This window comes from Corythoichthys intestinalis, unplaced genomic scaffold (assembly GCF_030265065.1).
Source record: "Corythoichthys intestinalis isolate RoL2023-P3 unplaced genomic scaffold, ASM3026506v1 HiC_scaffold_23, whole genome shotgun sequence".
In the NCBI taxonomy this organism is placed as follows: Eukaryota; Metazoa; Chordata; class Actinopteri; order Syngnathiformes; family Syngnathidae; genus Corythoichthys; species Corythoichthys intestinalis.
In genome coordinates, this window is record NW_026651592.1 from 1,036,610 (window position 1) to 1,062,922 (window position 26,313).

General features: G+C 39.1%; 1 protein-coding gene across 2 annotated transcripts in view; it reads left to right on the forward strand.

Moving 5' to 3' along the window:
• LOC130911116 (GRB2-associated-binding protein 2-like) overlaps positions 1-21,103 on the forward strand; it is a 143,360-nt gene extending 122,257 nt beyond the window's left edge. For both annotated transcript variants that reach the window (XM_057828831.1, XM_057828833.1), the window contains 8 exons: positions 2,716-2,947; positions 12,113-12,657; positions 12,746-12,843; positions 12,957-13,236; positions 13,409-13,499; positions 17,343-17,445; positions 17,511-17,633; positions 17,701-21,103. In XM_057828831.1, coding sequence (XP_057684814.1) covers positions 2,716-2,947; positions 12,113-12,657; positions 12,746-12,843; positions 12,957-13,236; positions 13,409-13,499; positions 17,343-17,445; positions 17,511-17,633; positions 17,701-17,844 — 1,616 coding nt within the window. In that variant the 3' untranslated portion in view covers positions 17,845-21,103. The remainder of the gene's footprint in view (positions 1-2,715; positions 2,948-12,112; positions 12,658-12,745; positions 12,844-12,956; positions 13,237-13,408; positions 13,500-17,342; positions 17,446-17,510; positions 17,634-17,700) is intronic.
• The last annotated feature ends 5,210 nt before the right edge of the window (positions 21,104-26,313 follow it).

Here is a 26,313-nt window from a genome sequence, read left to right on the forward strand (position 1 = left end):
ATATTTTATTTACATTTTATAAAATAATATAGTTATACAGAAATTAATAAATGATTTTTTTTTTACACTTTAAAATGCATTCTCACTAAATATGTTGATATACAGTACAACAATATTGTACATATAACAAAAAATGTGTACATATATATATATATATATATATATATATATATATATATATATATATATATATATATATATTAGGGGTGTAACGGTACGCAAAAATCTCGGTTCGGTATGTACCTCGGTTTTGATGTCACAGTTCGGTTCATTTTCGGTAGAGTAAAAAAACAAAATGCAAAATATAAATGTGCTAGTTGTTTATTACACACTTTTGTGCTTTCAACAATAGGAACATTAGCCTATACAAAGCTATAATTTTGCTCAAAAAGTAGCGGGTATTTAAAGATTATAATCCAACAACAATTTGCCTTTCAGACCCCGCGTATTGGTCCGCTTTCTTTCTGAAAAAAAGAAGAAAAAAGAAGTCCTGTGCTAAAGAGAAAAGCAATCCCAATGACAAAGATTTTAACATGTATTTTACAAATGAAATGCCTCAATTATTTTTTTTCTTATGAACGGTTTTCAAAAGTTTTACTGGTGGATTTTCTCAAGTGAAAGCGCCACACAGAAATTAATAAATTTAATTGTATAAGCAGGATCTGTGTATTATTCTTATTATTTAATTACAGCTCATTTAATTAGCTCATTTCAATTTATTTTACTTTCTCTTGAGTGGTAGATCGGGGCACAGTTGACTTGTCTTTGTGGATTTACTGCTGTCTTCTCTGCTATAATAATAACCAACACCTGCCCCGGGTTCAATATAATAACCCTCCTACCACAACAAAACAAGTAGGAACTAATATTCACATAGGAACTAAAGTCATACAACATAAAATATACAGTCTAAATCAGGGGTGTCCAAACTTTTTGCAAAGGGGGCCAGATTTAGTGTGGTAAAAATGTGGGGGGCCTACCTTGGCTGACGTCCTTTATGTAGAACAATACATTCAAGCAAATTTTAGCTAGCCATTTTGTGTGTCACATTTGCTTTATCATTTTTTTAAAATCAATAATTTCAACAATCTCGCAACTAGCCTATGTGGCGTTCTCTTTCGACTCTCGGGCTCTTGCGAAATACTGCTGCTGTGAAATTAAACTAGCTTTCAAGTTGCTTCAATTTCTCGCTACATATCTTCCCTGTAATCTTTTTGTATATGTCAGCGTGTCTTGTTTGGTAATATCGCCTCACATTGAAATCTTTAAAAACAGCGACTGTCTTTTTGCAAATGAGGCAGATGGTTGTTGCGTATTATAGTGAAGAATAGTCCAAATTCCACCTATCCTTGAAGCGTCGGCCATCGCAGTCAACTTTTTGTTGTTGTTGATTGCCTCCATTTTAGAAAATTGGGAGTAAAGGGTCATACGGGGTAATGTTGCTTAGAGTGCTGCTGCATTTTACTGGGTAAATGAGGAGCAGCATTTAGTGTGTAAGATACTTCATATGCTGGTAGCAGTACTGCTGACCAATTTATTGAGTCTGTGTGTGGGCCAGACGTTATTGATTTTATGACAGAGGCTGGGGGCCGGATGAAATTTGACCACGGGCCGCATTTGGCCCCCGGGCCGGACTTTGGACATGTCTGGTCTAAATGAATACATTTTTAAAATATAAACACAGAATAAAATAAATAATCGCCCATTTAAATAAAATAAATCAAAATGAGCTAAAACACCAATAGTTAAATAATAAGAATAATACACAGATCCTGCTTACACAATTAAATTTATTAATTTCTGTGCGGCGCTTTAACTTGAGAAAATCCACCAATAAAGCTTTTGAAAACCGCTCATAAGAAAAAAAAAAAATTCATTGAGGCATTTCATTTGTAAAATACATGTTAAAATCTTTGTCATTGGGATTGCTTTTCTCTTTAGCACTGGACTTCTTTTTCTTCTGTCTTTCAGAAAGAAAGCTGACCATACGCAGGGTCTGAAAGGCAAATGTTGTTGGATTTTCTTTAAATACCTGCTACTTTTTGAGCAGAATTCTAGCTTTGTATAGGCTAATGTTCCTATTGTTGAAAGCACAAAGGTGTGTAATAAACAACTAGCACATTTACATTTTGCATTTTGTTTTCTTACTGTACGAAAATGATCCGAACAGTGACCTCAAAACCGAGGTACGTACTGAACTGAGATTTTTGTATACCGTTACACCCCTAATGCACACCAATTTGATGTAGAGTGCGGCGTATGGTCTGAGCACTAACAGGCTGACCCCCCCACCTCTTCAATCTCTGTAACGAGTAACGTGACATTTTGGAGGGAAAATGACAAGCAGTACTCAATTTTGGACATTTAGGGATGTACGTAGTTTCTGAGGGGTGTACTCACTTTTGTTGCCAGGGGTTTAGATATTAATGGCTATATTTTGTTATTTTGAGGGGAAAATAAATGAACTCTATTATTATCAGCTGCACACAGACTACTTTTCATTGTGTCAAAGTGTCATTTTGTCAGTGTTGTCCCATGAAAAGATATACTTAAATATCTGCAGAAATGTGAGGGGTGTACACACTTTTGTGATACACTGTACGTGTAATAGTTGTTAATTCCATCTGCTAGTGTGAAGTCAAGCACAATTTTAGTTTTATACGTTTTCACCAGAGAAACTTCCAATCAATAAAACGTCCTTCCGCCTTTTTTCAGATGTCCGACTTCAACATATGCCACGCTCTGTAGGTCCCGAGGTCTCCTGCTCGGCGGCCCCTCTGAGCGCCGTCGGTGGCAAGTTGTCTGCGCCGGTCCACTCTAGCCAACCGGTCCTCTTCACCTTCGACGTACCCGTGCGCCACTCGCACCACAGCGCCCTGTCCAACAGCGCGCCGCAGGACTACCTCCTCCTGCACCAGTGCGTGAGCAGGAAGACTGAGAGCGCACGGTAAGGGTCGAGCTTCCTGTTTGTCGGGTCAACGTACAGGCTGGCCGAGCTTCCTCCCCTGTCGGAATTGGAGGGATAAATATTGTCGAGCTTTTTGGAAAGATAATACTAATCGATGCTAGCCGTTTTGAGCTGTATACTCATCAATTCTTTGTTGAAGAATATACTTGTTGATTCGAATCCGACGTCCATTGCCGTTGACGACTCTACTTGTCAGCTACATTATTCAACGGGGAGAGGCAGGAAGTGAATTGCAAGCCCGTATACAATTTTACTGAATGGCGACATTTTGATGAATCTAACCCATGTTGTATTGCTGATTGCAAAACTGCAGAGAAAGGTAGTCTAAAGGCTTGAACGATCTTGAAAAAAAGCTATCATTGCGATTTTTGGAGGGTTGCGATATATTGCGATCTTATAACTAGTAGAATTTTTACCAGATAACTTGAATAGCTCTATTTGGAATAGGCCTGAACGATATTAGAAAAATATAACATTGTTATTTTATTGCCAAGGCTCCACACTTACTTTTTGCATTGGTGGCACCTAACTTTTTCTTAAAGGGATCCACGGATAAGAAGACATGTAGTTCTTAAAAGATAAACGTGATTATGAGTTAAAATAATTTTATATTGAAACCCCTCTTGATGGTTTCATTTTTATACAGTTTGTAAAATTAATTAAACTAGCAGATCTAGAGCTGAAACGAATACTCGAGCAACTCGAGTAACTCGAGTTTAGGGCTGCAGCTATCGAATATTTTAGTAATCGAGTAATTGAATGAAAATTCTATCGATTAATCGCGTAATCGGATAAAACATTTTTTTTCTTCTTCTTTCTTTTCTTAAGCTAAGGAGCACTGATAAATATACATGAGAAAAAAAGACATTTAATCCAATATTGAACCATTTTCAGTCAATCAATGTCTTTATTTTCGATGTACATTTTTGGAAACAGCCAACAATTGCATCTCAGATGTGACCAGAAAAAAAAAATCACTGCTTTTACTCAAAAAACTTCTAGATCTTATTAAAAAAAAACATACTTCTTACCTAAAAATGTAATTACGCTTGATAACACACGTCACTTGAAAGCTACGTGTTTTTCCCATGTGTTTCAATTGAATTTCCATTTGTGTCAAGCTATTTTTAAGTTCTAGTTAAGTTTTAAGTTTGTCTAAACTGTAAGTACTGATAGGATTTTGAGTTTTTGCAGTGTTCAAAATAAATGTATGATACCTGCTGTATTGGAGCACATTAGGGATCAGTGCTACTTGGTGTTTTATTCAGCAATGACGACTGAGAGCTAAAACTGACAGTTAGCTTTATTATGTTTTAATTTTACACCCTCATCACTCTACAGCGCTGTGTTTTTACAGATTAAATAAAGCCTGTATGTAAGACACGTTAGCCACACATCGACAGTGGTCATAATCAATAGAAACCTAGCCCTCAGAAGGGCTAACGTTCCGTGAGCGAGTGACAGTAACGTTATATTTATTAGCGATGAGAAGTCTACTGCTTAAAGATGGCGGCTGTTTACTAACCGGCCTAGACGCGGCCGAGTCTGTCATTTGCCATCTAGTCCTAAATGCATGCAATATCTATGAGATGCATCGGACACTACCTGCTATCACACTAGCATCATGCGGGCGTCGTTTTTAGCAATGTCGGTGTAGTTTGTAGTGGCTGTCGGCTGCGGTAATTTTTATTTTTTAAATTGCTTCTATGCATGTGACGTCAGCGCGTTAAAAGTAGTCCGGGCAAAACGTGATGCTTAGAGCTGGCAAAATTACTTGGATCAGTTTGGACATCTTTTGCTGTCAATAGTAGCCAACAGTGATGTTAATAATGGCGTTAGAATATAACGGCGTTATTTTTTTCAGTAGTGAGTAATCTTGTAGCAGCCCCTCGGAATGACGACGTGAGATCGACTGATGTGCAAGGTTTCTTTATTTTCCAAACAGTCCTTACGACACCGTGAAACTAAAATTCAATACAAAACAATTAACATTTCACAGTGATCAGTTATCAGTTATCAAACAATTCCAAACAAATAAAATACCTCGCTGCGCTCTCCGAGGCGTGCAAATCAACCCGAACACGGATGTGCCGCTCCAAGACAAATTAAGCTGACATCAGCTGGTTAAATCAAATAACAGTTTGAATTTGTTAGATGGTAAAAAAGGCAAAGCGTAGATATCGTAACTCAACAAGGAAGCGAGCATACAGGCTCCTGCGTTGACAAGACGCGGCTGTCTGCTGATTGACAACCGGATGTTACGTCGTTTAAATATGCGCAGCATTGGTCCAAACAATTTATTAACAATTTACAAAATAGCAACGATCGTTCACAAATATAATAAAAATGCACTTAATTAATATTGGCCTCTTACAAATCTAATGAATTACTTTTCTCATCTTGGCAATGCCGTTACCGTTACTGAGGGGTGAAATGCGTGCGTTACGATGCGTTAGTTACTATGTTGGCTGACGTGAGAAAAGTCTGAGAGAGACGGACTCACGGAGACGAGAGAGCGGAGCAGGAGTGGGGACGCTGTTGCAAACACGATGCCAGGTGGCTCCAATAATACCCGACTGTAGCCGATAGCCTACAAACTACGCCCACATAATGCTACGGTAGAAATCATATATTATAGAACTAGATGCAAATGACAGACACAGTGGCATTAGCAACATATCTAAAGAACAAGATGCGTTAGTAAACAGCCGCCATCTTAAAGCAGTAGACCTCTTATGAAAGCTCTGTTGTACAGAACCTTCCTAGCGAACCTAAGTACCCTTCTATCTAAAATGCTCCTAAATTGGCAAAATCTTGACTTCAATCTATCTTTAAATGATGAAACAGTTTTAAAACTTACCCATGTCGAAAGTAGACAGAAGGGAACTAATGCAGTAAAGGGAGCAATTTTAACAACTTTAACGGTTGATTCAGAAAATTAAATGATTTCCACACATAGCAAAGGTTACTTTCTAGTTATCGCAATTTCTACAATACCCCAGTGTCTAGTTAAGTTTAGGGTAAAGAATTGGGCTAGGGCCAATTGTCCCAAAAACCCTTTAAACTTCGCATTGTGTGACCTGTTTTTTTTTTTTTTTCTTTTTTGAGGAAAAAACAAAAAAAAACAAAGTAAATTATCACCAGTTACTTTGCCAAATAACCAGTGGCGCCTCCAGAAATTTTTCATCGGGGTGACCAGATGGGGCCACTTAAAATCTTGGGGTGGCCAAAACTAAAAGCTATAATTTTAGGTTTTCATTTTATTATTGCAGTAAAAAGGTCAGGGGAAAACTATCAGTAAGGACACGGCTACTGATATACTTTGGTGTATTGTGTAATATTTGATGTTACTAACGATTTAATGTGCATAGTCCATAACTGTCCAGTCAACATTTTGAGTTCCACAACAATTCTGTTTTATTGTGTTATGTATGTATTAGGCATAAGGTGTACATTTAACTAGGGCTGTCAACAATCAAGTTAATCACAGCTTAAAAATTAATTAATAGTAATTAAACGCAATTCAAACCATCTCTAAAATATGCCATATTTTTCTGTAAATTATTGTTGGAATGGAAAGATAAGACAAGACGGATATATACATTCAACATACTGTACATAAGTACTGTATTTGTTTATTATAACAATAAATCCACAAGATGGCATTAACATTATTAACATTCTTTCTGTTAAAGGGATCCACAAGAAAGGCTTGTAGTTCTTAAAGGATAAATGTGAGTTTGTATATTGTGACTAAATATTGCCATCTAGTGTATTTGTTGAGCTTTCAGTAAATGATACTGTAGCGACTTAACTGTTCTGCCCAAATGCATGATGGGAAGTGCTGCAACCATGACTGTGTGTGGTGGCTGCAAATGCTATATCTTCTCTGCGTTGGGTACACTACAGGGTGTTTAGAAAAAGATCAACTCCAGTCATCCTTCCCCACGTCGCTTCCCACAATATTTATTGTTGCTGTGGGAGGGATGACAAAGCTTTTGCCAATTTAAAGTACGGCCCCAATGAATGCTTTTATCTACTCCACTCACTTGACACTGCCTCTTATCTCTGTATATAAGTAAAACGGCGCCATTGTAGGCTGTTTGCGGCAATGCGCGAGTAAGTCGTACCGCGACGGCGTGATTAATTTTAAAAATAAATCACAGCCCGTTAACGCGATAAATTACACAGCCCTACATTTAACAAAATAAAATAAATGCATTCATTTAAATGCATAACTGATGCTACAACAATCTAACGACATACTGGCAAGCGGGGTGGCCAACCAATTTATAGGGGTGGCCTTGGCCACCCCCTGGTGGCGCCACTGCAAATAACGAATTACTTTTACATTCAGGTAACTGAGTTATTAACGCAATTCCTTTTTGGGAGAAGTAATTTGTAACTGTAATTAATTAATTTTTTAAAGTAGGATTAACAACACTGGTAGCCAATGAGTTCAGCTTTTATATTGTTGAGCACAAGTATAGGGGGAAAAAAGCCGGTTTTCACCACGTCGACGTCATCAACATGCGGAGCAGCTTCCAGAAGTCGAAAGCATTCGTTAATAACCCGGAGAACACCAACACAGCCATTGAGCAGGGGATGATCAATGAGGGCCAAGATGCAGTCAATCACTTTGCTATACGTCGGCATCCCCCCCATCACCACCACTAGCATCGTCCCTTCCCCCACCCTCCCTGAGGCACAACGGCCCTCGCTGTCCCGCGACTCCCGCATAAATCTGCTGAGTCAGGAATAAAATGAAAGCCCTTCGTCCATTTCATCAGCGCCACACACAAAAGAAACCTTCTTTCTGTGAGTCATTGGTCCTATGATTTCATCGGTGTAAAAATGCGGACCCCACAGTGTCCTTCCTTCACGTCAGACGACAAAGCGTTACGTCGATGTTAATCGTCTTGCAATGATGGACAACTGGCGGGAAAATCGTTACGGTTGTGATGGAAGGTGACCCCAAGTCTGGGTTCGACACCCATCAAACTCAGGTCAAACGGGCAGGTGCTCAAGGTCATACAGGGGCGTGGCCAACTTTTTTCCCCTTCGGCATTTGAATGCTATCTTGGGAAACATAAAAATGTGGGGTCAAAAATTATGATGCTGATTGTAATTTCAAATGGCGTTTATTTCATTTCTATGGCAGTTCTGTAGCCCCCTCTGCTGCCGGATAGTGTAAGTACAAAATAATTATGGAAAATGTAATGGCGATTCGAGTTACTAGAATTTTTTGTATTATATATTGACCGTATATGACTGTATTACTGTAGTTTTGTTTGAAAAAATAAAAATAAACATTTACCCAAATAGTTGTTAGGGAGATGTCACCATTGATTTTTATTTTTTATCAGTTACAAATTTAAAATTGTCGTTTACAGCCTACAAGTAGTCCCCAGGTTAAGACCATAAGCGGGCAGCCCCCCCCTCTGGTGGCCAAAAAGCGTCATTGCATGTAATTGACTTTCCAATATATATACTGTATAATAATAGCACATCAATAAAACTGCAACAAAAATGAATTAAATATACAAAAAAATATTAGGGCTGTCAAAATTATCGCGTTAACGGGCGGTAATTAATTTTTTAATTAATCACGTTAAAATATTTGAGGCATTTAACGCACATGCCCCACTCAAACAGATTAAAATGGCAGCACAGTGTCATGTCCACTTGCTACTTGTGTTTTTTGGTGTTTTGTTGCCCTCTGCTGGCGCTTGGGTGTGACTAATTTTATGGGTTTCAGCACCATGAGCATTGTGTAATTACTGACATCAACAATGGCGAGCTACAAGTTTATTATGTGATTGAAAATTTTACAAATTTTATTAAAACGAAAACGTTAAGAGGGGTTTTAATATAAAATGTCTATAACTTGTACTAACATTTATCTTTTAAGAACTAAAAGTCTTTTTATCCATGGATCGCTTTGACAGTTATAATAATAATAATAATAATGTTAATGCCATCATGTTGATTTATTGTTATAATAAACAAGTATAGTATGTTGAATGTATGTACCCGTCTTGTCTTATCTTTCCATTCCAACAATAATTTACAGAAAAGTATGGCATATTTTAGAGATGGTTTGAACTGCGATTAATTACGATTAAATAATTTTTGAGCTGTGATTAACTCGATTAAAAATTTTAATCGTTTGACAGCCCTAAAAAATATATTTTTATAGTGGGTCAAAATTATTTTTCGAACATATCATGTGACTAGCACCTTAGAGAGTCATTTGCTTTGCATATAATTTTCATTAAAAAAAAATATATTAGTAGAGGGAAATTTTATTTTCAAATGATTTTTTTCTTTGATTGAAAATATTTAAAGTAATAAATATAAATTTTTGAGGGATTAAATGATTGAGACACATATGTCCTACCCTTAATATGGCCCAAACACAAACAGGATAGCTTCAATCAAAGAAAATGTTTTCAATGAAAAATTAAATGTTCAAATGCAAAAATTTCAATCTGAAATATTTTTTCCGCATTCAAAACCTTTTTCTATGATTGAAATTTTTCTTTTTTTGCCTGAAGTGATTTTTCTTTTTAAACATATATTTTTTAAGCAACTTATTTTTTTATTTAATAATAAGACAAAAATGTCCTAGCCAAAATGTGGCCCAAACACAAACGACTTCAATAAAAAAAAAAAGAAAAATTTTAAATTAAAAAAAAATTTTTTTAAATCCCTTTCATGTGCATATTTTGGGAGTTTTTTGAGTTTCAAATTTATTCAAAATTATTGTTATTTTTATTTATTTATTTTTACTGAAGCGATTTTTTTTGGGTCGACAATATATATTTTAATTGAAGCAACTGTTTTTTTTTTTTGGATTGAATAATAAAGACACAAATCTACCTCCATATGGCTCTGCTCAAGGGATATAATTTTTGACGGTGGTAACTACATTAGCACGACACGGGCGGGCGTACCATATTCAATGGATGACGATCTTGGCAAAAATTATTGCCTCAGCAGCCTGATTTAGAATTCCCCTCAAGAATGATGGGAAACAAAAACGCTCATTGTCAACTTATTATTATAAATATTCTTGTAAGTTAATTTTATTGCTGACACTGTGTTTCGGGGTCATCAACATGATGTGCCCTCCCCTGCCCCAAAAGTCAAACTCCCCCTATGGTTAAGACGCACTCGACTCGATTTCGACTTTATGACGCCGGAGTCTCGTCCGCCATTTTGTCTCCAGTCTTTTTTTTTTTTTTTTTTTTTTTTTTAGTCGCTCAAACAGTACCTAATTGTACCTCACAGTATCTCATTTTTTTACTTTAATTTAATAACATGACTTGTTCTGTCCTCACTCAACGTGAAGTTGTTCAGCTAGACAGACAGCAAACAAAGTAATTGTGCTTTTTGAAGGTTTTTGCTTCCTTCACTTTTGACAATTTATAAAGCTGTAACACACAGCTGTACACGTCTGTTCAAAACGACACGCATTTTAACAATAAAACACTCGACACAAAATGATTAGTGTTCTAGCGTCCATCTAGTCTGATCTATATGTAAATTTAATAGATTCAATTAGCCTAATTTCCATTGCAAAAGTCCGCTAGCTTAAATGCTATGAATTCTAACGTATTTACAATTCCTATAACAAATCAGTAACACGTATTTCCACGAACTAGCTCTAAAGTTAATTACAAATGCATTAACAAACACATATTGGCCGAAGAAACTTCCAGTTTTATGTGGGCCAAACCAGAGCGCAGCTATCCTTAATCCACGTGAGACGTCTGAGTGCTCCTGTAGGGAAACATCATTGAACGACAGCCCAACCAGACCCAACGCTGCCACCAGAGGGCAGTGTATCCTCCACCAATAAACAAAATACCATACTTTTGTACGTTTTGGATATTTTTTTTTTTTTTTTTTTTAAAGGGTTAATTCCGACCTTCACGGATATTCGGGTTACGTCACCAGCGTAGGAACGGAACTCGTTTGAAACCCAGGGACTACCTGTATTTTATTTATTTACTGTTTGTTATTCATTGAATATTTTAATTTCAGCTGCTTATAAGGGGCGTAATGGTACAACAATATGGATAGATACATCACTGTGATAACAAAAGTCCAATCAAATGGATAGAAACGCAAAACATTGATCCACATTCTATTCATATCAATTGTTTTCACTCAAAAATAGTCAAAAACCTAAAAATTGCTTTAGAATTTTTATTGCTTGAGGTGAAATGTAGCTGTGTTAGCTATCGTATTACCGTATTGGCCCGAATATAAGACGGCACTGATTATAAGACGACCCCCTCTTTTTCAAGACTCAAGTTTGAAAAAAAGACTTTTTGAACACCAAATTAATTTTTCTACAGAAAATAATTACAGTACATCTGAAACAATTGATTATAACAATATATTTGAGAGAATAAGCATGTTATTATGCCTCATTTAAATCTTAATATCTGAACATTTAAATATGTAAACGAAAGTGCAATCGTAAATGAATGGCTTCTGGTTTTTGAAATGTAAATAAACCAATCTATTGTGATAAAATGACAAAATTGCAATAACTGCATTAACCATCAAAGTAAAGTCTAACTGTAACTCTAGTCTTGAAACAAATCTGAATACGGAAAAACATTGCAGTACAATAATGCGAACTGGTTAAACTTGAGAGTAGCTGAGATCTGTCATGACAGAACATCGCTTCAATGATATCTGGCGTCATCTAGCGTTGTGAATGGGTATAACGTCTAGATGGTGAATATAAGACGACCCCCACTTTTTCAGTATTATTTCAATGCAAAAAACAACATCTTATATTCAGGCCAATACGGTAAATTTTTTTTAAAGCTGATTGAGTTGAATTGTGGCAAACTTTGCAATAGTGGCAAATATTGTAATATTCAAAGATTTAACATTGCATCGTATCTTCATAAAATTGGTGAAAAGACCCCTGTTGGAAACAATTAAATACCTTAATTGGGTAAAAAGAGGTACATGCAAGAATGAGACTGTGGTTCACCACCTGGTGATCAACTGAGTGAGTAGAAGTGCTATATGCAATCACAATTTGGAATTTAGTTCAGCAGGTTTAAGTCTACCAGGAATGTTGCTATATTTAGTCCCCGATTGTGTTTGATGTTGCAGGAGCGCCAGTTTCTCCCAAGCCATGAGAGGCAACGTGTTCTTGGGCAGCGACTCAACCGTCCAGAAGTTGTCGCACGGCTTCTCTCACTGTCTGAATGGGATGGGCGCTCAGCTGCACGGCTTCTACAGTCTCCCCAAGCCCGGCAAGCACCACCTGCCGGCCGCGCCCGATGACTCCCCCCAGGAGGGCTGCTACGTGCTTCCTCGCGGCGCCCCGTCCGACACGGACTTGGAGAACGAGGAAGTGTACACCTTCCAGACACCATGCAACACCCTGGCCGCCGAGCGGGCTAGCGACAACTACGACCTCCCCACCCCACCCGGTTCTTTCTACCAAATACCGCGGACGTTTGATAAGAACCACAACGCATTGACGCCCTCCAGTTCAGAGTCGTCCTGTGCGCCCCCACCCAGGCCGCCAAAGCCAGGCTCCGACGGACAGTGGGGGAGTCCGTACTCCCAGAACGGGGAAGCTTCGGCGGCAGTGTCGGTCATCCCAAGAAGGAATACGCTGCCTGCTGTGGAAAACATCAGGCTGCACAGAGGTTTGCTACAGAAATTGATAGGACTAATGAAGTTTATCTTATTCTATTTTATCTTATTTCTCTGTGCGATTGTTCTTGTTATTCACAGGCTCTTCCTTCGAAACAGGCAGCCATCAGCGTCCTATCCATTTCAACAACTCGGGTCAGTCCGTCGAATCAGTCAACGACGGCTTCAGCTCATACCTTGTAAGTCGGATCATCCGATGAATCGATCCAAAGACAAGTTCTGCAATCTTTATCTAGCCAAGGTGCACACAGTGTTTTATATCCTGAGTTACACCACCTGTCCCTCTCCACAGAGAACCCGAACTTCACTTACCCGCTCGGACAGCGGCAACTCTGACGACAACTACGTCCCCATGAATCCAGGGTCGTCGCCACTTAGCGCGGCCCAGGCGGACAGTCCCAAGAACATGTATATCCCCATGAGCCCCGGTCCGCACCACTTCGACTTCCCGGGCTTCTCGGCGACGCTACCTACCCGTAAAGGGAGCAGTGCTTCCCTTTGCCACCGGCCCGGACGTCTAAGCGACGTCACGCCCCCTCCCATCAATCGGAATCTGAAGCCTAACAGGAAGTGTAAGTGATGGCAAAATTTTCTGATGACGTGGGAGTGACATGAATGAATGATCGTTTTTTTTTTTAGTACGGTTGATGACGACAAACATTACGCCAATTTGAACTGTGAAAATGTTCGAACTGGGAAGTGTATCTTAAAATTGTACTGACAGAGCACCTTTGCGTACCACAGCCAAGCCAACACCTCTGGATCTAAAGAACAATGGCTTCATTGACGAGCTGCCATTCAAAAGCCCGGTCACCATGTCCTGGACACGGCCCATGTGAGTATCTAAGACTTACATGACAAATATTTAGTATATAAGTATTTAGTCAACAACCAATTGTGCAAGTTCTCCTACTTGAAAAGATTAGAGAGGCCTGTAATTGTCAACATGGGTAAACCTCAACCATGAGAGACAGAATGTGGGGTGGGGGGGAAACAAGGAAAATCACATTGTTTGATTTTAAATAATTTATTTCCAAATTTAAGTGGAAAATAAGTATTTGGTCACCTACAAACAAGCAAGATTTCTGCCTGTCAAAGAGGTCTAACTTCTTATAATGAGGTCTAACGAGGCTCCACTCATTACCTGTATTAATGGCACCTGTTTTAACTCATTATCGGTATAAAAGACAACTGTCCACAACATCAGTCAGATAGACTCCAAACTCCCTTATGTCCAAGACCAAAGAGCTGTTGAAGGACACCAGAGACAAAATTGTAGACCTCCACCAGGCTGGGAAGACTGAATCTTCAATAGGTAAAACACTTCAACTGTGGGAGCAATTACTAGAAAATGGAAGACATACAAGACCACTGATAATCTCCCTCGATCTGGGACTCCCATGCAAGATCGCACCCCGTGGCGTTAAAATGATAACAAGAACGGTGAGCAAAAATCCCAGAACCACACGGGGGGAACTAGTGAATGACCTACAGAGAGCTGGGACCACAGTAACAAAGGCCACTATCAGTAACACAATACGCCGCCAGGTACTCAAATCCTGCACTGTCAGACGTGTCCCCCTGCTGAAGCCAGTACACGTCCAAGCCTGTCTGCGGTTTGCTGAGAGCATTTGGATGATCCAGAACAGGACTGGGAGAATGTGTTATGGTTAGATGAAACCAAAATAGAACTTTTTGGTAGAAACACAGGTGCTCGTGTTTGGAGGAGAAAGAATACTGAATTGCATCCGAAGAACACCGAACCCACTTTGAAGCATTGGGGTGGAAACATCATGCTTTGGGGCTGTCTTTCTGCAAAGGGACCAGGACGACTAATCTGTGTAAAAGAAAGAATGAATGGGGCCATGTATCGAGAGATTTTGAGTGAAAATCAACAAGGGCATTGAAGATGAGACGTGGTTGGGTCTTTCAGCATCACAATGATCCCAAACACACAGCCAGGGCAACAAAGGAGTGGTTTCGTAAGAAGCATTTCAAGGTCCTGGAGTGGCCTAGCCAGTCTCCAGATCTCAACCCCATAGAAAATCTGTGGAGAGAGTTGAAAGTCCGTGTTGCCCAACGACAGCCCCAAAACATCACTTCTCTAGAGGAGATTTGCATAGAGGAATGGGCCAAAATACCAGCAACAGTGTGTGAAAAGCTTGTGAAGAGTTACAGAAAACGTTTGGCCTCCGTTATTGCCAACAAAAGGTACATAACAAAGTATTGAGATTAACTCTTGGTATTGACCAAATACTTATTTTCCACCATGATTTGCAAATAATTTCTTTAAATATCAAACAATGTGATTTTCTGGGTTTAATTTCCACATTCTGTCTCTCATGGTTGTGTTTACCCATGTTGACAATTACAGGCCTCTCTGATATTTTCAGGTGGGAGAACTTGCACAATTAGTGGTTGACTAAATACTTATTTGCCCCACTGTAGCTGCTGCAATGTGTTTTCGTTTGAGGCTTGAAGGTTAGCGCTAGTGTTGTGATCAAGACCACGACCAAGACTGGCCTAAAATCAGGAATCACTGAGATTAATTAAATGTTAAGAGTTTTAGGATTCAATATAAAGATTTAGGAATAAGGACTGAGACTGAGACCTGACAGGAAATAAGAAATCATTGACATTGTCAAGATAAAGAATTGTAGCAGTTAAGATCAAGACTTTCGTGAGTCAAGACTAATACCAAGACATGATCCAGCCTTGGTTTTGGTTTAGATTAAGTAATGATCCAGACTTTCGGGAGTCAAGACTAAGACCAAAACATGGTTTGGGTCTTGACTCCAAAAAGTCTTAATCTTGGGAATCACTGAGATTAAGTTAAAATCAAGACTGTACCGTAGATTCGATTGCCAAAAGACTTTTTCTAGGTCTTGGTTTCAGGGTTTCTGTCTTGGTCTTGTTCTTGCGTTTCAAAAGTCTTGATTTAATTTCAGTTGTTCCTGATTTCTAACACGTCTTGGTCAGGTCTCAGTCATGGTTTTGGTCTGTGTCTTGATTCCAAAAAGTCTTGATTTTGGGAATAACTGAGATTAAGTGGATTCAATTGCCAAAAGATTTAGTTTATTTCTTGGGTTCAAGGTTTCTGTCTTGGTCTCGTTCTTGACTATAACAAGTCTTGATTTAATATCAGTTGTTCCTGATTTCTAACAAGTCTTGGTCAGGTCTCAGTCATGGTTTTAGTCTGTGTCTTGATTCCAAAATGTCTTGATCTAGGGAATCTCTGAGATTAAGTCAAGATCAAGACTTTGCCGTGGATTCGATTGCCAAAAGACTGAGTCTAGGTCTTGGGTTAAGGGTTTCTGCCTTGGTCTCGTTTTTGACTATCACAAGTCTTAATTTAACCTTAGTTGTTCCTAAATTCTAACAAGTGTTAGTCAGGTCTCAGTCATGGTTTTGGCCTGTGTCTTGATTCCAAAACGTCCTGAACTTGGGAATCACTGAGATTAAGTGGAGTCAATTGCCAAAAGTTTTAGTCTAGGTCTTGGGTTCAGGGTTTCTGTCTTGGTCTCGTTCTTGACTATCAAAAGCTTTGGTTTAATCTTAGTTTTTCCTGATTTCTAACAAGTCTCGGTCAGGTCTTAGTTATGGTTTTGGTTTGTTTCTTTACTCCCAAATGTCTTGATCTTGGGAATCACTGAGATTAAGTGGATTCAATTGCCAAAAGACTTGGTCTAGGTCTTGGTTTAGGGGTCTCTGTCTTGGTCTTGTTTTAGACTATCTCAAATCTTGATTTAATCACAGTTGTTCCTGATTTCTAACAAGTGTTAGTCAGGTTTCAGTCAGGGTTTTGGTCTGTGTCTTGATTCCAAAAAATCCTGTCCCTGGGAATCACTGAGATTAAGTGGAGTTGATTGCCAAAAGATTTAGTCTAGGTCTTGAGTTCAGGGTTTCTGTCTTGGTCTCGTTCTTGACTATCAAAAGTTTTGATTTAATCTTAGTTTTTCCTGATTTCTAACAAGTCTTGGTCAGGTTTCAGTCATGGTTTTGGTTTGTTTCTTTACTCCCAAATGCCTTAATCTTGGGAATCACTGAGATTAAGTGGATTCGATTGCCAAAAGACTTAGTCTAGGTCTTGGGTTCAGGGTTTCTGTCTCGGTCTCGTTCTTTGACTATCACAAATCTTGATTTAATCTCAGTTGTTCCTGATTTCTAACAAGTCTTGGTCAGGTCTCAGTCATGGTTTTGGTTTGTTTCTTTACTCCCAAATGTCTTGATCTCGGGAATCACTGAGATTAAGTGGATTCAATTGCCAAAACATTTAGTCTAGGTCTTGGTTTCAAGGTTTCTGTCTTGGTCTCATTCTTGACTATAACAAGTCTTGATTTAATATCACTTGTTCCTGATTTCTAACAAGTCTTCGTCAGGTGTCAGTCATGGTTTTAGTCTGTGTCTTGATTCCAAAATGTCTTGATCTAGGGAATCACTGAGATTAAGTCAAGATCAAGGCTTTGCCGTGAATTCGATTGCCAAAAGACTTACTGTCGGTCGTGAATTCAGGGTTTCTGTCTTGGTCTCATTCTTGACTATCAAAAGTCTTGATTTATTCTCAGTTGTTTTTGATTTCTAACAAGTCTTGGTCAGGGCACGACCAGATCAAGACTTTCAAAATTTGTCTAGAACCAAGAACAATCTAGTAACAGCCTCCCGGCGTGCTTTGCCACAGGCCCGCCATGAATTCCATGTCGTCGCAGCGTTGTCGTCCCATCTCCACGCAAAGCATCACCAGCACTGACTCTGCAGACAGCGAGGAGAACTATGTGGCCATGGTGAGTGTGTATAATTCAAACATTAAAAGCTCAGCATGTCATAACCACGTTCGTTTTCTTGATAGCACAACCCAGCGTCTACCTCCCCGGCCGTGAGCAGCACCAGCAGTCCGGCCCTTCGCAAGAGTGGCAACGTGGACTACCTCGCACTGGACTTCCAGCCCGGGTCGCCAAGTGCGCACAGAAAGGTAAATGGCTATTATATTACAACGTGTAAGAGCACTGTGAAGATTTTGTGTTTTTGTCACTCGGCAGCCGTCGACGTCGTCTGTAACATCTGACGAGAAAGTGGACTATGTTCTGGTGGATAAGGAGAAAACGCAGGCCCTGCAGAATACCATGCAGGAGTGGACTGATGTGCGCCAGTCTACTGAGCCCACCAAGGGGGTCAAGTCTTGACACTGGGTACATGTTTTTTGTAGGGGCTTGGAATGTTTGGACCACAAAAAAGCCATAATTCACAGTATCTATGCCTGTGCTCTGCCATAAAAGATAGCTTTTTTTCAATGAACCAAATATCATAAATAAAAATACCCTGGCCCCCGCTATAGGTGTAGGGACAGTGAAAAGAAAAAAAAAAACAGCAAGTAATTAAATTTTGTAATTGAAACCGTAAATACACCACAAACTGTGATCCAGAAACTATCATTTCAAAGTCATTTCGCAAGATTAACTTTAAAATTACAGTGGTACTTCAAGATACGGAATTAATTCATTCCAAAGTTGCTTTCGTATCATGGTTTTTTTCTTATAATGAATTACGTTTTAAGCAGGAAACAGGAACTTATGGCACTGTCATGTCCTCTGATTGCCTGTCTTTGTTAATTATTTGTCACCCTGTACTGGTGCTTAAGTGTAATGAATTTGTGAGGTTTCAGCTCATTCTTTCTACAGACGTTATCACACGACTACTCAAGCTCATAGTAAAATGTGCTAAAAGATTAACTAACTTTGGCAGCCTTTGCCTTTTTGCAGTTCTTGCCATTTCATCTCAGTGTTTGTTCCTTGAAACACCATTGCTTGTAAGTTATATTCTTTTGATGCACATGAGCATTGTGTAGCAGATTGTAGTGTGTATATTTCTTTTGTTTACATTTGTGTTCAAACGTATTTGCATTATCACATTGCTGCAAGCAAGAACTATCTATTACAGTACGTTTCATAATATAAAAGAGGAAAAGCTTAAAAAAAAATTTCGTGTTCCGAAGCTTCCGTGTCTCGAAGTACCACTGTAAAAGCTGACTGATGTCTCTCATGCGAAATCTACCGCCTGACTTTCCTTTCTTTTCATCTTGGGCAATATACAGTGGGGCAAATAGGTATTTAGTCAACCACCAATTGTGCAAGTTCTCCTACTTGAAAAGATTAGAGAGGCCTGTAATTGTCAACATGGGTAGACCTCAACCATGAGAGACAGAATGTGGAAAAAAAAAAAAAATCACATTGTTTGATTTTTAAAGAATTTATTTCCAAATTAGAGTGGAAAATATTTGGTCACCTACAAACAAGCAAGATTTCTGGCTGTCAAAGAGGTTTAACTTCTTCTAACGAGGTCTAACGAGGCTCCACTTGTTAGCTGTATTAATGGCACCTGTTTTAACTCATTATCGGTATAAAAGACACCTGTCCACAATCTCAGTCAGTCACACACCAAACTCCACTATTGCCAAGACCAAAGAGCTGTCGAAGGACACCATAGACAAAATTGTAGACCTGCACCAGGCTGGGAAGACTGAATCTGCAATAGGTAAAATGCTTGGTGTAAAGAAATCAACTGTGGGAGCAATTACTAGAAAATGGAAGTCATACAAGACCACTGATAATCTCCCTCGATCTGGGGCTCCATGCAAGATCTCACCCCGTGGCGTCAAAATGATAACAAGAACGGTGAGCAAAATCCCTGAACCACACGGGGGGTCCTAGTGAATGACCTACAGAGAGCTGGGACCACAGTAACAAAGGCTACTATCAGTAACACAATGCGCCGCCAGGGACTCAAATCCTGCTCTGCCAGACGTGTCCCCCAGCTGAACCCAGTACACGTCCAGGCCCATCTGCGGTTCGCTAGAGAGCATTTGGATGATCCAGAAGAGGACTAGGAGAATGTGTTATGGTCAGATGAAACCAAAATAGCAATTTTTGGTAGAAACACAGGTTCTCGTGTTTGGAGGAGAAAGAATACTGAATTGCATCCGAAGAACACCATACCCACTGTGAAGCATGGTGGTGGAAACATGCTTTGGGGCTGTTTTTCTGCAAAGGCACCAGGACGTCTGATCTATGCAAAGGAAAGAATGAATGCGGCCATGTATCGAGAGATTTTGAGTGAAAATCTCCTTCCACCAGCAAGGGCATTGAAGATGAGAGGTGGCTGGGTCTTTCAGCATGACAATGATCCCAAACACACAGCAAGGGCAACAAAGGAGTGGCTTCGTAAGAAGCATTTCAAGGTCCTGGAGTGGCCTAGCCAGTCTCCAGATCTCAACCCCATAGAAAATCTGTGGAAGGAGTTGAAAGTCCGTGTTGCCCAACGACAGCCCCAAAACATCACTGCTCTAGAGGAGATCTGCATGGAGAAATAAGCCAAAATACCAGCAAAAGTGTGTGAAAAGCATGTGAACAGTTACAGAAAACATTTGGCCTCTGTTATTGCCAACAAAGGGTACATAACAAAGTATTGAGATGAACTTTTGGTATTGACCAAATACTTATTTTCCACCATGATTTGCAAACAAATTCTTTAAAAATCAAACAATGGGATTTTCTGTTTTTTTTTTTTTTTCCCACATTCTGTCTCTCATGGTTGAGGTTTACCCACGTCGACAATTACAGGCCTCTCTAATATTATGAAGTGGGAGAACTTGCACAATTAGTGGTTGACTAAATACTTATTTGCAAGCAAATATATCAGGAAAAATATGTAAATAAGTGCATAGAGAACCACAACTATCTGGGATTTCGCTGTACATGTTGCTCTTTTAGAACCACACGACAGGACCTGAAAACGTTGCCATTTTACGACACTGAACTTCAGGAAGGCTCGCTCAATTTCCAAGAAGTACAAACATTTTAGAGGTTCGACCGTCAGCATGTTTGTGGGGACGAGCTTACAGCCTCACTTTCTATTTCGAGCCAAAGCCGATCGGCGCGAGGCGATTCGAAGAAATGGTCTCGGGAGCCTCGCGTGCACTGACCAATATGGCCGCCATATGAGCGTTCCTTTTAAAGTCGCAGTGTCTGCTGTTTTGAATTGCCTTACTTGCGTAGTACTGATTTGCCTTTGACAGGTCTTTTTGCCGCCTTCTGGGACAAGTCCAATTGTTTGCCAGTGTCCCACTTATTTGCCTCTTCATTATTTTTCTACCATTTTTACAGCTTTCTGTATTTTTTCAGTACTTATTTTTTTACTCCAAAGCAAGCAGATTCTACAAAGGAGTATTCAGGCCACGATCTGAAGAAGAAAAACAAAGCACTATGAGATTAAAGTCATCATTTTACGACAAAGATGTTGAATATTTTGAGAAAAATGTTCATCTGACTTGACTTTATTCTTAAAATACGACGTACTCGACTTACACGATTTCGACTTTACAACGCCGGAGTCCCCTCCGCCATATTGTCTCTCAGTCGTTTTTTTTTTTTTTTTCCGTCACGTAAACTACTCCACAGCATGTTCTTTTTTACTTTATTAATGTGACGTGTTCTGGCCTTGTTCAGCTTTACAGATAGCAAACAAGGCTATTGTGCTTTTTGAAGCTTTTTCCTTCCTTCACTTTTGAGAATTTTAAAAACTTTTAACACACATATGTACACTTATGTTCAAAACGACACACATTTTAACAATAAAACACGATACAAAACAATCATGTTCAAACGTCCATCTCGTCTGATCAATATGTACATCTAGTAGATTAAATTAGCCTAATTTGCCTAACAAAAGTCCGCTAGCTTAAATGCTAGCCATGCACACCAATGTGATGTAGACTGCGGCGTATGGTCTGAGCACTAACAGGTTGACCCTCCCACCTCTTCAATCTCTGCAGCAATGCAGAGCACTCCTGTAACGAGTCACATGACATTTTGGAGGGAAAATGACAAGCAGTACTCAATGGCCCTCGAAGACCAGGGTTGGCCACCCCTGCTCTTTTATATAAGCTGCACATAGACTAAGGGGCAGTTTACATGACGACTCTGCGACACAAAGACGCAATGACTGAGTTGCGGACTTGCCTCGCGTGCCTATGGTGTCGACAAAGACGGAAGGCGAAGACGAAAAATCCTGAATCCTGCTTCCAAAGTGGAAGAATCCGATTGCGGGGGGTCGAGGAGGGCTTCCTCGGCATGCATATCAAAGGCTCCTGCGGCGCGAGACCGCGCTGCTAACGTCAGCACTCGTACACGTCACATTGGGCGTGCACAGCGGTGCTACTAAACATTAAAAACGGCAAATATGGCGGAATGTCTGCTTTAATTTATTGTTTTAATAATATTTTTAAATCAAATATGTTGAACGTTTCAATTTTTGTGCCTTTTTGAACAAAAGAAAAATGACATTGCTTCGAGTGGGCGGGGATACTTTTTTCTGGGCTGAGGGAGGTTGGTGGGGTCAGAGTGCATCATTCTCTGTCGCCCAGTAAATCTGCACTGCCCCCTAGGGCCTGGCATGAATACTACATCGTTTTCATGCGGAATCGCGACATTGTTCAAATGGAGACGCAAATGCAAATTTGAAATTTTTCGTATTCTCGGAGAGTCACCATGTAAACGGCCCCTAATTTTCATCGTGTCAAAGTGTCATTTTATCAGTGTTGTCCCATGAAAATATATACTTAAATATCTGCAGAAATGCAAGGGGTGTACTCATTTTTGTGATATATCACAGAAAGGGTGACAATTAATATTACTTAAAAACATGACCTAAACTGTTAAATTCTAAAAAATTGTTCCCTCTAAAATAATTATGACATAAAAATACAAAACTTTTTTCTTCAAATGCATGACTGCATTCTCATTACGACGTTAAGCTAAAAAATAGGGCTGTCAAACGATTAAAATTTTTAATCGAGTTAATTACAGCTTAAAAACTAATCGTAATTAATCGCAATTAAAACCATCTATAAAATATGCCATATTTTTCTGTAAATTATTGTTGGAATAGAAAGATAAAACACAAGATGAATATATACATTCAACATACGGTACAAAAGTACTGTATTTGTTTATTATAACAATAAATCAACAAGATGGCATAAACATTATTAACATTCTCTTAAAGCGATCCATGGATCGAAAGATTTGTAGTTCTTAAAAGATGAATGTTAGTACAAGTTATAGAAATTTTATATTAAAACCCCTCTTAATGTTTTCGTTGTATTAAAATTTGTAAAATGTTCAATCAAAAAATAAACTAGAAGCTCGCCATGGTTGATGTCAATAATTACACCATGCTCACTCATGGTGTAACACAGGGGTCTGGAACCTATGGCTCGCGAACCAGATATGGCTCTTTTGATGGCTGCATCTGGCTCGCAGACAAATCTTCAGTTATTCAAAAAAAAAAAAAAAAAGTTTCGTTATGTAATGGGAAGGGGGCTAGGACCTCGGGGGAAACCTGGCGGGCGTAAGAGCCACAGGGGAAGCGTTAAAAATAGCAACCAGTAAGGGGCGCTCACATATTTTCCATTAGCAAACTAGTGATCAGGCGACATTCGGGACACTACAGGTGCGGCAGTGGAGAACGTCTAAAGTCAGATGATGCGTGTGGCAGTCGGTTGAAATAATAGCTATAGATCTGTAGCGTGGTGCAGACAGGGATTAAATGCTTCAGTCTGTTGCTACACATTTAATTTTGCTTTATTTTCATTGTTTCTTGTACAGCTGAAACAAGAAAAAAAACAACGTCCGTCTCGCATTGCTGCACACACACGGCTCATTTCTTATTCGCTCTGAAATGTGGATTCTTACATAATTATATTAATAAACAAATACAAGTTTTTGTGACAAAACATTTAACTTCTGCATTTTAGACACTACTAGCATTCACTCGTCGTCCGCTCGCCATTACGAACACATCTGCAGTCACACATAAAGATACTGTAATGGCACAGAATGGGGAAATAGGAAGGAGAGGAGTCGGTGATGACATTCCCAATTTATTGTTGGTGGCAACCATAGAAATAATAAACAAAATAACAGCGGCATCTGCAACATGCTAACTTCGCTCTCACGCCGTACGCTCTCTCCTCCTTGCTTCCCGCTACGTCACTACTCTGCCATCTGATGGCCTCTTCAAGGGCCCACAAATAGTTACGGACATTACAATACTTAACGATTAACATATTTCTGAACTATATTAACACACAGCACTCATCACAATCATCATAAAATAAAGCAATCCGCTAATATACACAGTCAAATTATACTCTTTTTATCACCTCAAACAAGAAAAAAATACTAGTTTACAACGTCCGTCTCACATTGCTCTAAAATGCGAACATTTATTGCCCATGCACGACACGTAGCGAACGCCTCCCCCCTGCTGGTTAAAAACCGTAAGTACAACAGTCTATTTGTGGACACAAAATATTAAAATAACTATTTTAATAATTGTTATTTAATTTATTATCATTTATAAAAGTTATTAAAAATAATTCAGAGACTTATTGTTCTTTAAAAGTGTTGAAATTACATAAGATGTACATATTACTTGTACTTTTTAGTTTTAAACATATTGCATGGCTCTCACAGAATTACATTTAAAAATATGTGGTGTTCATGGCTCTCTCAGCCAAAAAGGTTCCCGACCCCTGATGTAACACATAAAATCACTTGGACCCAAGCGCCAGCAGAGGGTGCTAAACACCAAAAAACAAGTAACAAGTGAACATTTAACTGTACTGTCATTTTGATCTGTTATGAGTGGGGCATGTACGTTAATTGCGTCAAATATTTTACCGTGATTAATTTAAAAAATCTAATTACTGCCCGTTAACGCGATAATTTTGACAGCCCTACTAAAAAATATACAACTTGGTCAAAAAACAAAAATTTAAAAAGTGATATTTTGTTTTAAAAAGGTGACTCTAATCTTGCAGTGTATTAGTTTTATTTTGTTACTTTTTAAACCTGTGTCTGTGGTTTTCATACTATTCGGTAATACTCCAGTCAGGGATGGAGGCAAAATGAAGCCCTATAGGTTTCTTAACAGTATGTGTTTCTATTCCATTTCATTTGATTTTGTTTCTTGTATTCTTTTAAAGTTGAAAAGAAAGCGGGCAGGCTGGCAATTTACATTTGCAGAAAAAAAAACAGACTGAAGGAAGACGAAATTGGTGTAAATTATAATCCAGCAGGTGAGCCGTGCGTATGTGTGCGTGTATCTCGAGTGTTGTATTAGATTGTGATCGTGCTAGCGTGTGACATCATGATGGCCGGGAAGACTTTGTACTGTATTTAATGATGATGATTGTTTCCTTTTCAACCACTGGTATTGCTACTACTGTAAAAGCGTTTGCAGGCCGCTCATATGTTGTGTGTATGTTAATTTAATAATTTATTGTGTGCCAGCTCCGTGTCTGAGGGTGTCTCTCTCTCTCTCTCCAGTCGCTGGTCGCTTTATTAGGTACACCCAGCAGGACATTATACATCAATGGCATAAGGCAGACAGATACGGTATTGATGTAAATTCCATTTAAAAGCCCTAAATTCATCCAAAATTTAAATAATAATAAATACTTGTATTGTTTCGAATTTATTTTGTGCGGAACACCCAAGTAGCTGATGCAGGTGTGCCTAATGAACTGTCCAGTGAGCGTTCACGTCACAATGGCGTGAAGCAATATGAGAGAAGAAGCCAAGTGGAGACTTTGGTATTGGTGTATCTTTCAAATGTCAAATGTGGATGTAAAATAAATTGAGTCAATGTTTTGCTGGCAGAATTCTTTAAACATTAACCTGTGTGCAAGTGTCTTTCCATTTGGTGTGTCTAAAAGGTGCTGAGATTTGTGGTTTTGCATTCAAGTAGATGAAAACTCCTGATTCTCTTAAATTCAGCAGTGGTGCCACAAATGGGTGGCCACGGCCCTCTCTATAAATTTCTTGGCCACCCCACTGGCCTCCCTGCTTGCCAGTATATCGTTAGATTGTAGTAGAATCTAGAGCTGTCCCGACTAGTCGACATAGTCGACGTCATCGATGACGTAAATTCGTCGGCGAGTACAACATCCGGTTGACGGTAATGAAGGGTTAAAAAAATATATACAGTGGGGCAAATAAGTATTTAGTCAACCACCAATTGTGCAAGTTCTCCGACTTGAAAAGATTAGAGAGGCCTGTAATTGTCAACATGGGTAAACCTCAACCATGAGAGACAGAATGTGGGAAAAAAAATCCAGAAAATCACATTGTTTGATTTTTAAAGAATTTATTTGCAAATCGTCGTGGAAAATAAGTATTTGGTCACCTACAAACAAGCAAGATTTCTGGCTGTCAAAGAGGTCTAACTTCTTCTAACAAGATCTAACGAGGCTCCACTCGTTACCTGTATTAATGGCACCTGTTTTAACTCATTATCGGTATAATAGACACCTGTCCACAACCTCAGTCAGTCACACTCCAACCTCCACTATGGTCAAGACCAAAAAGCTGTCGAAGGACACCAGAGACAAAATTATAGACCTGCACCAGGCTGGGAAGACTGCATCTGCAATAGGTAAAATGCTTGGTGTAAAGAAGCTGTAAATTCTGTAAATTATTGTTGGAATGGAAAGATAAGACAGAAGACAGATATATACATTCAACATACGGTACATAAGTACTGTATTTGTTTACTATAATAATAAATCAACAAGATGGCATTAACATTATTAA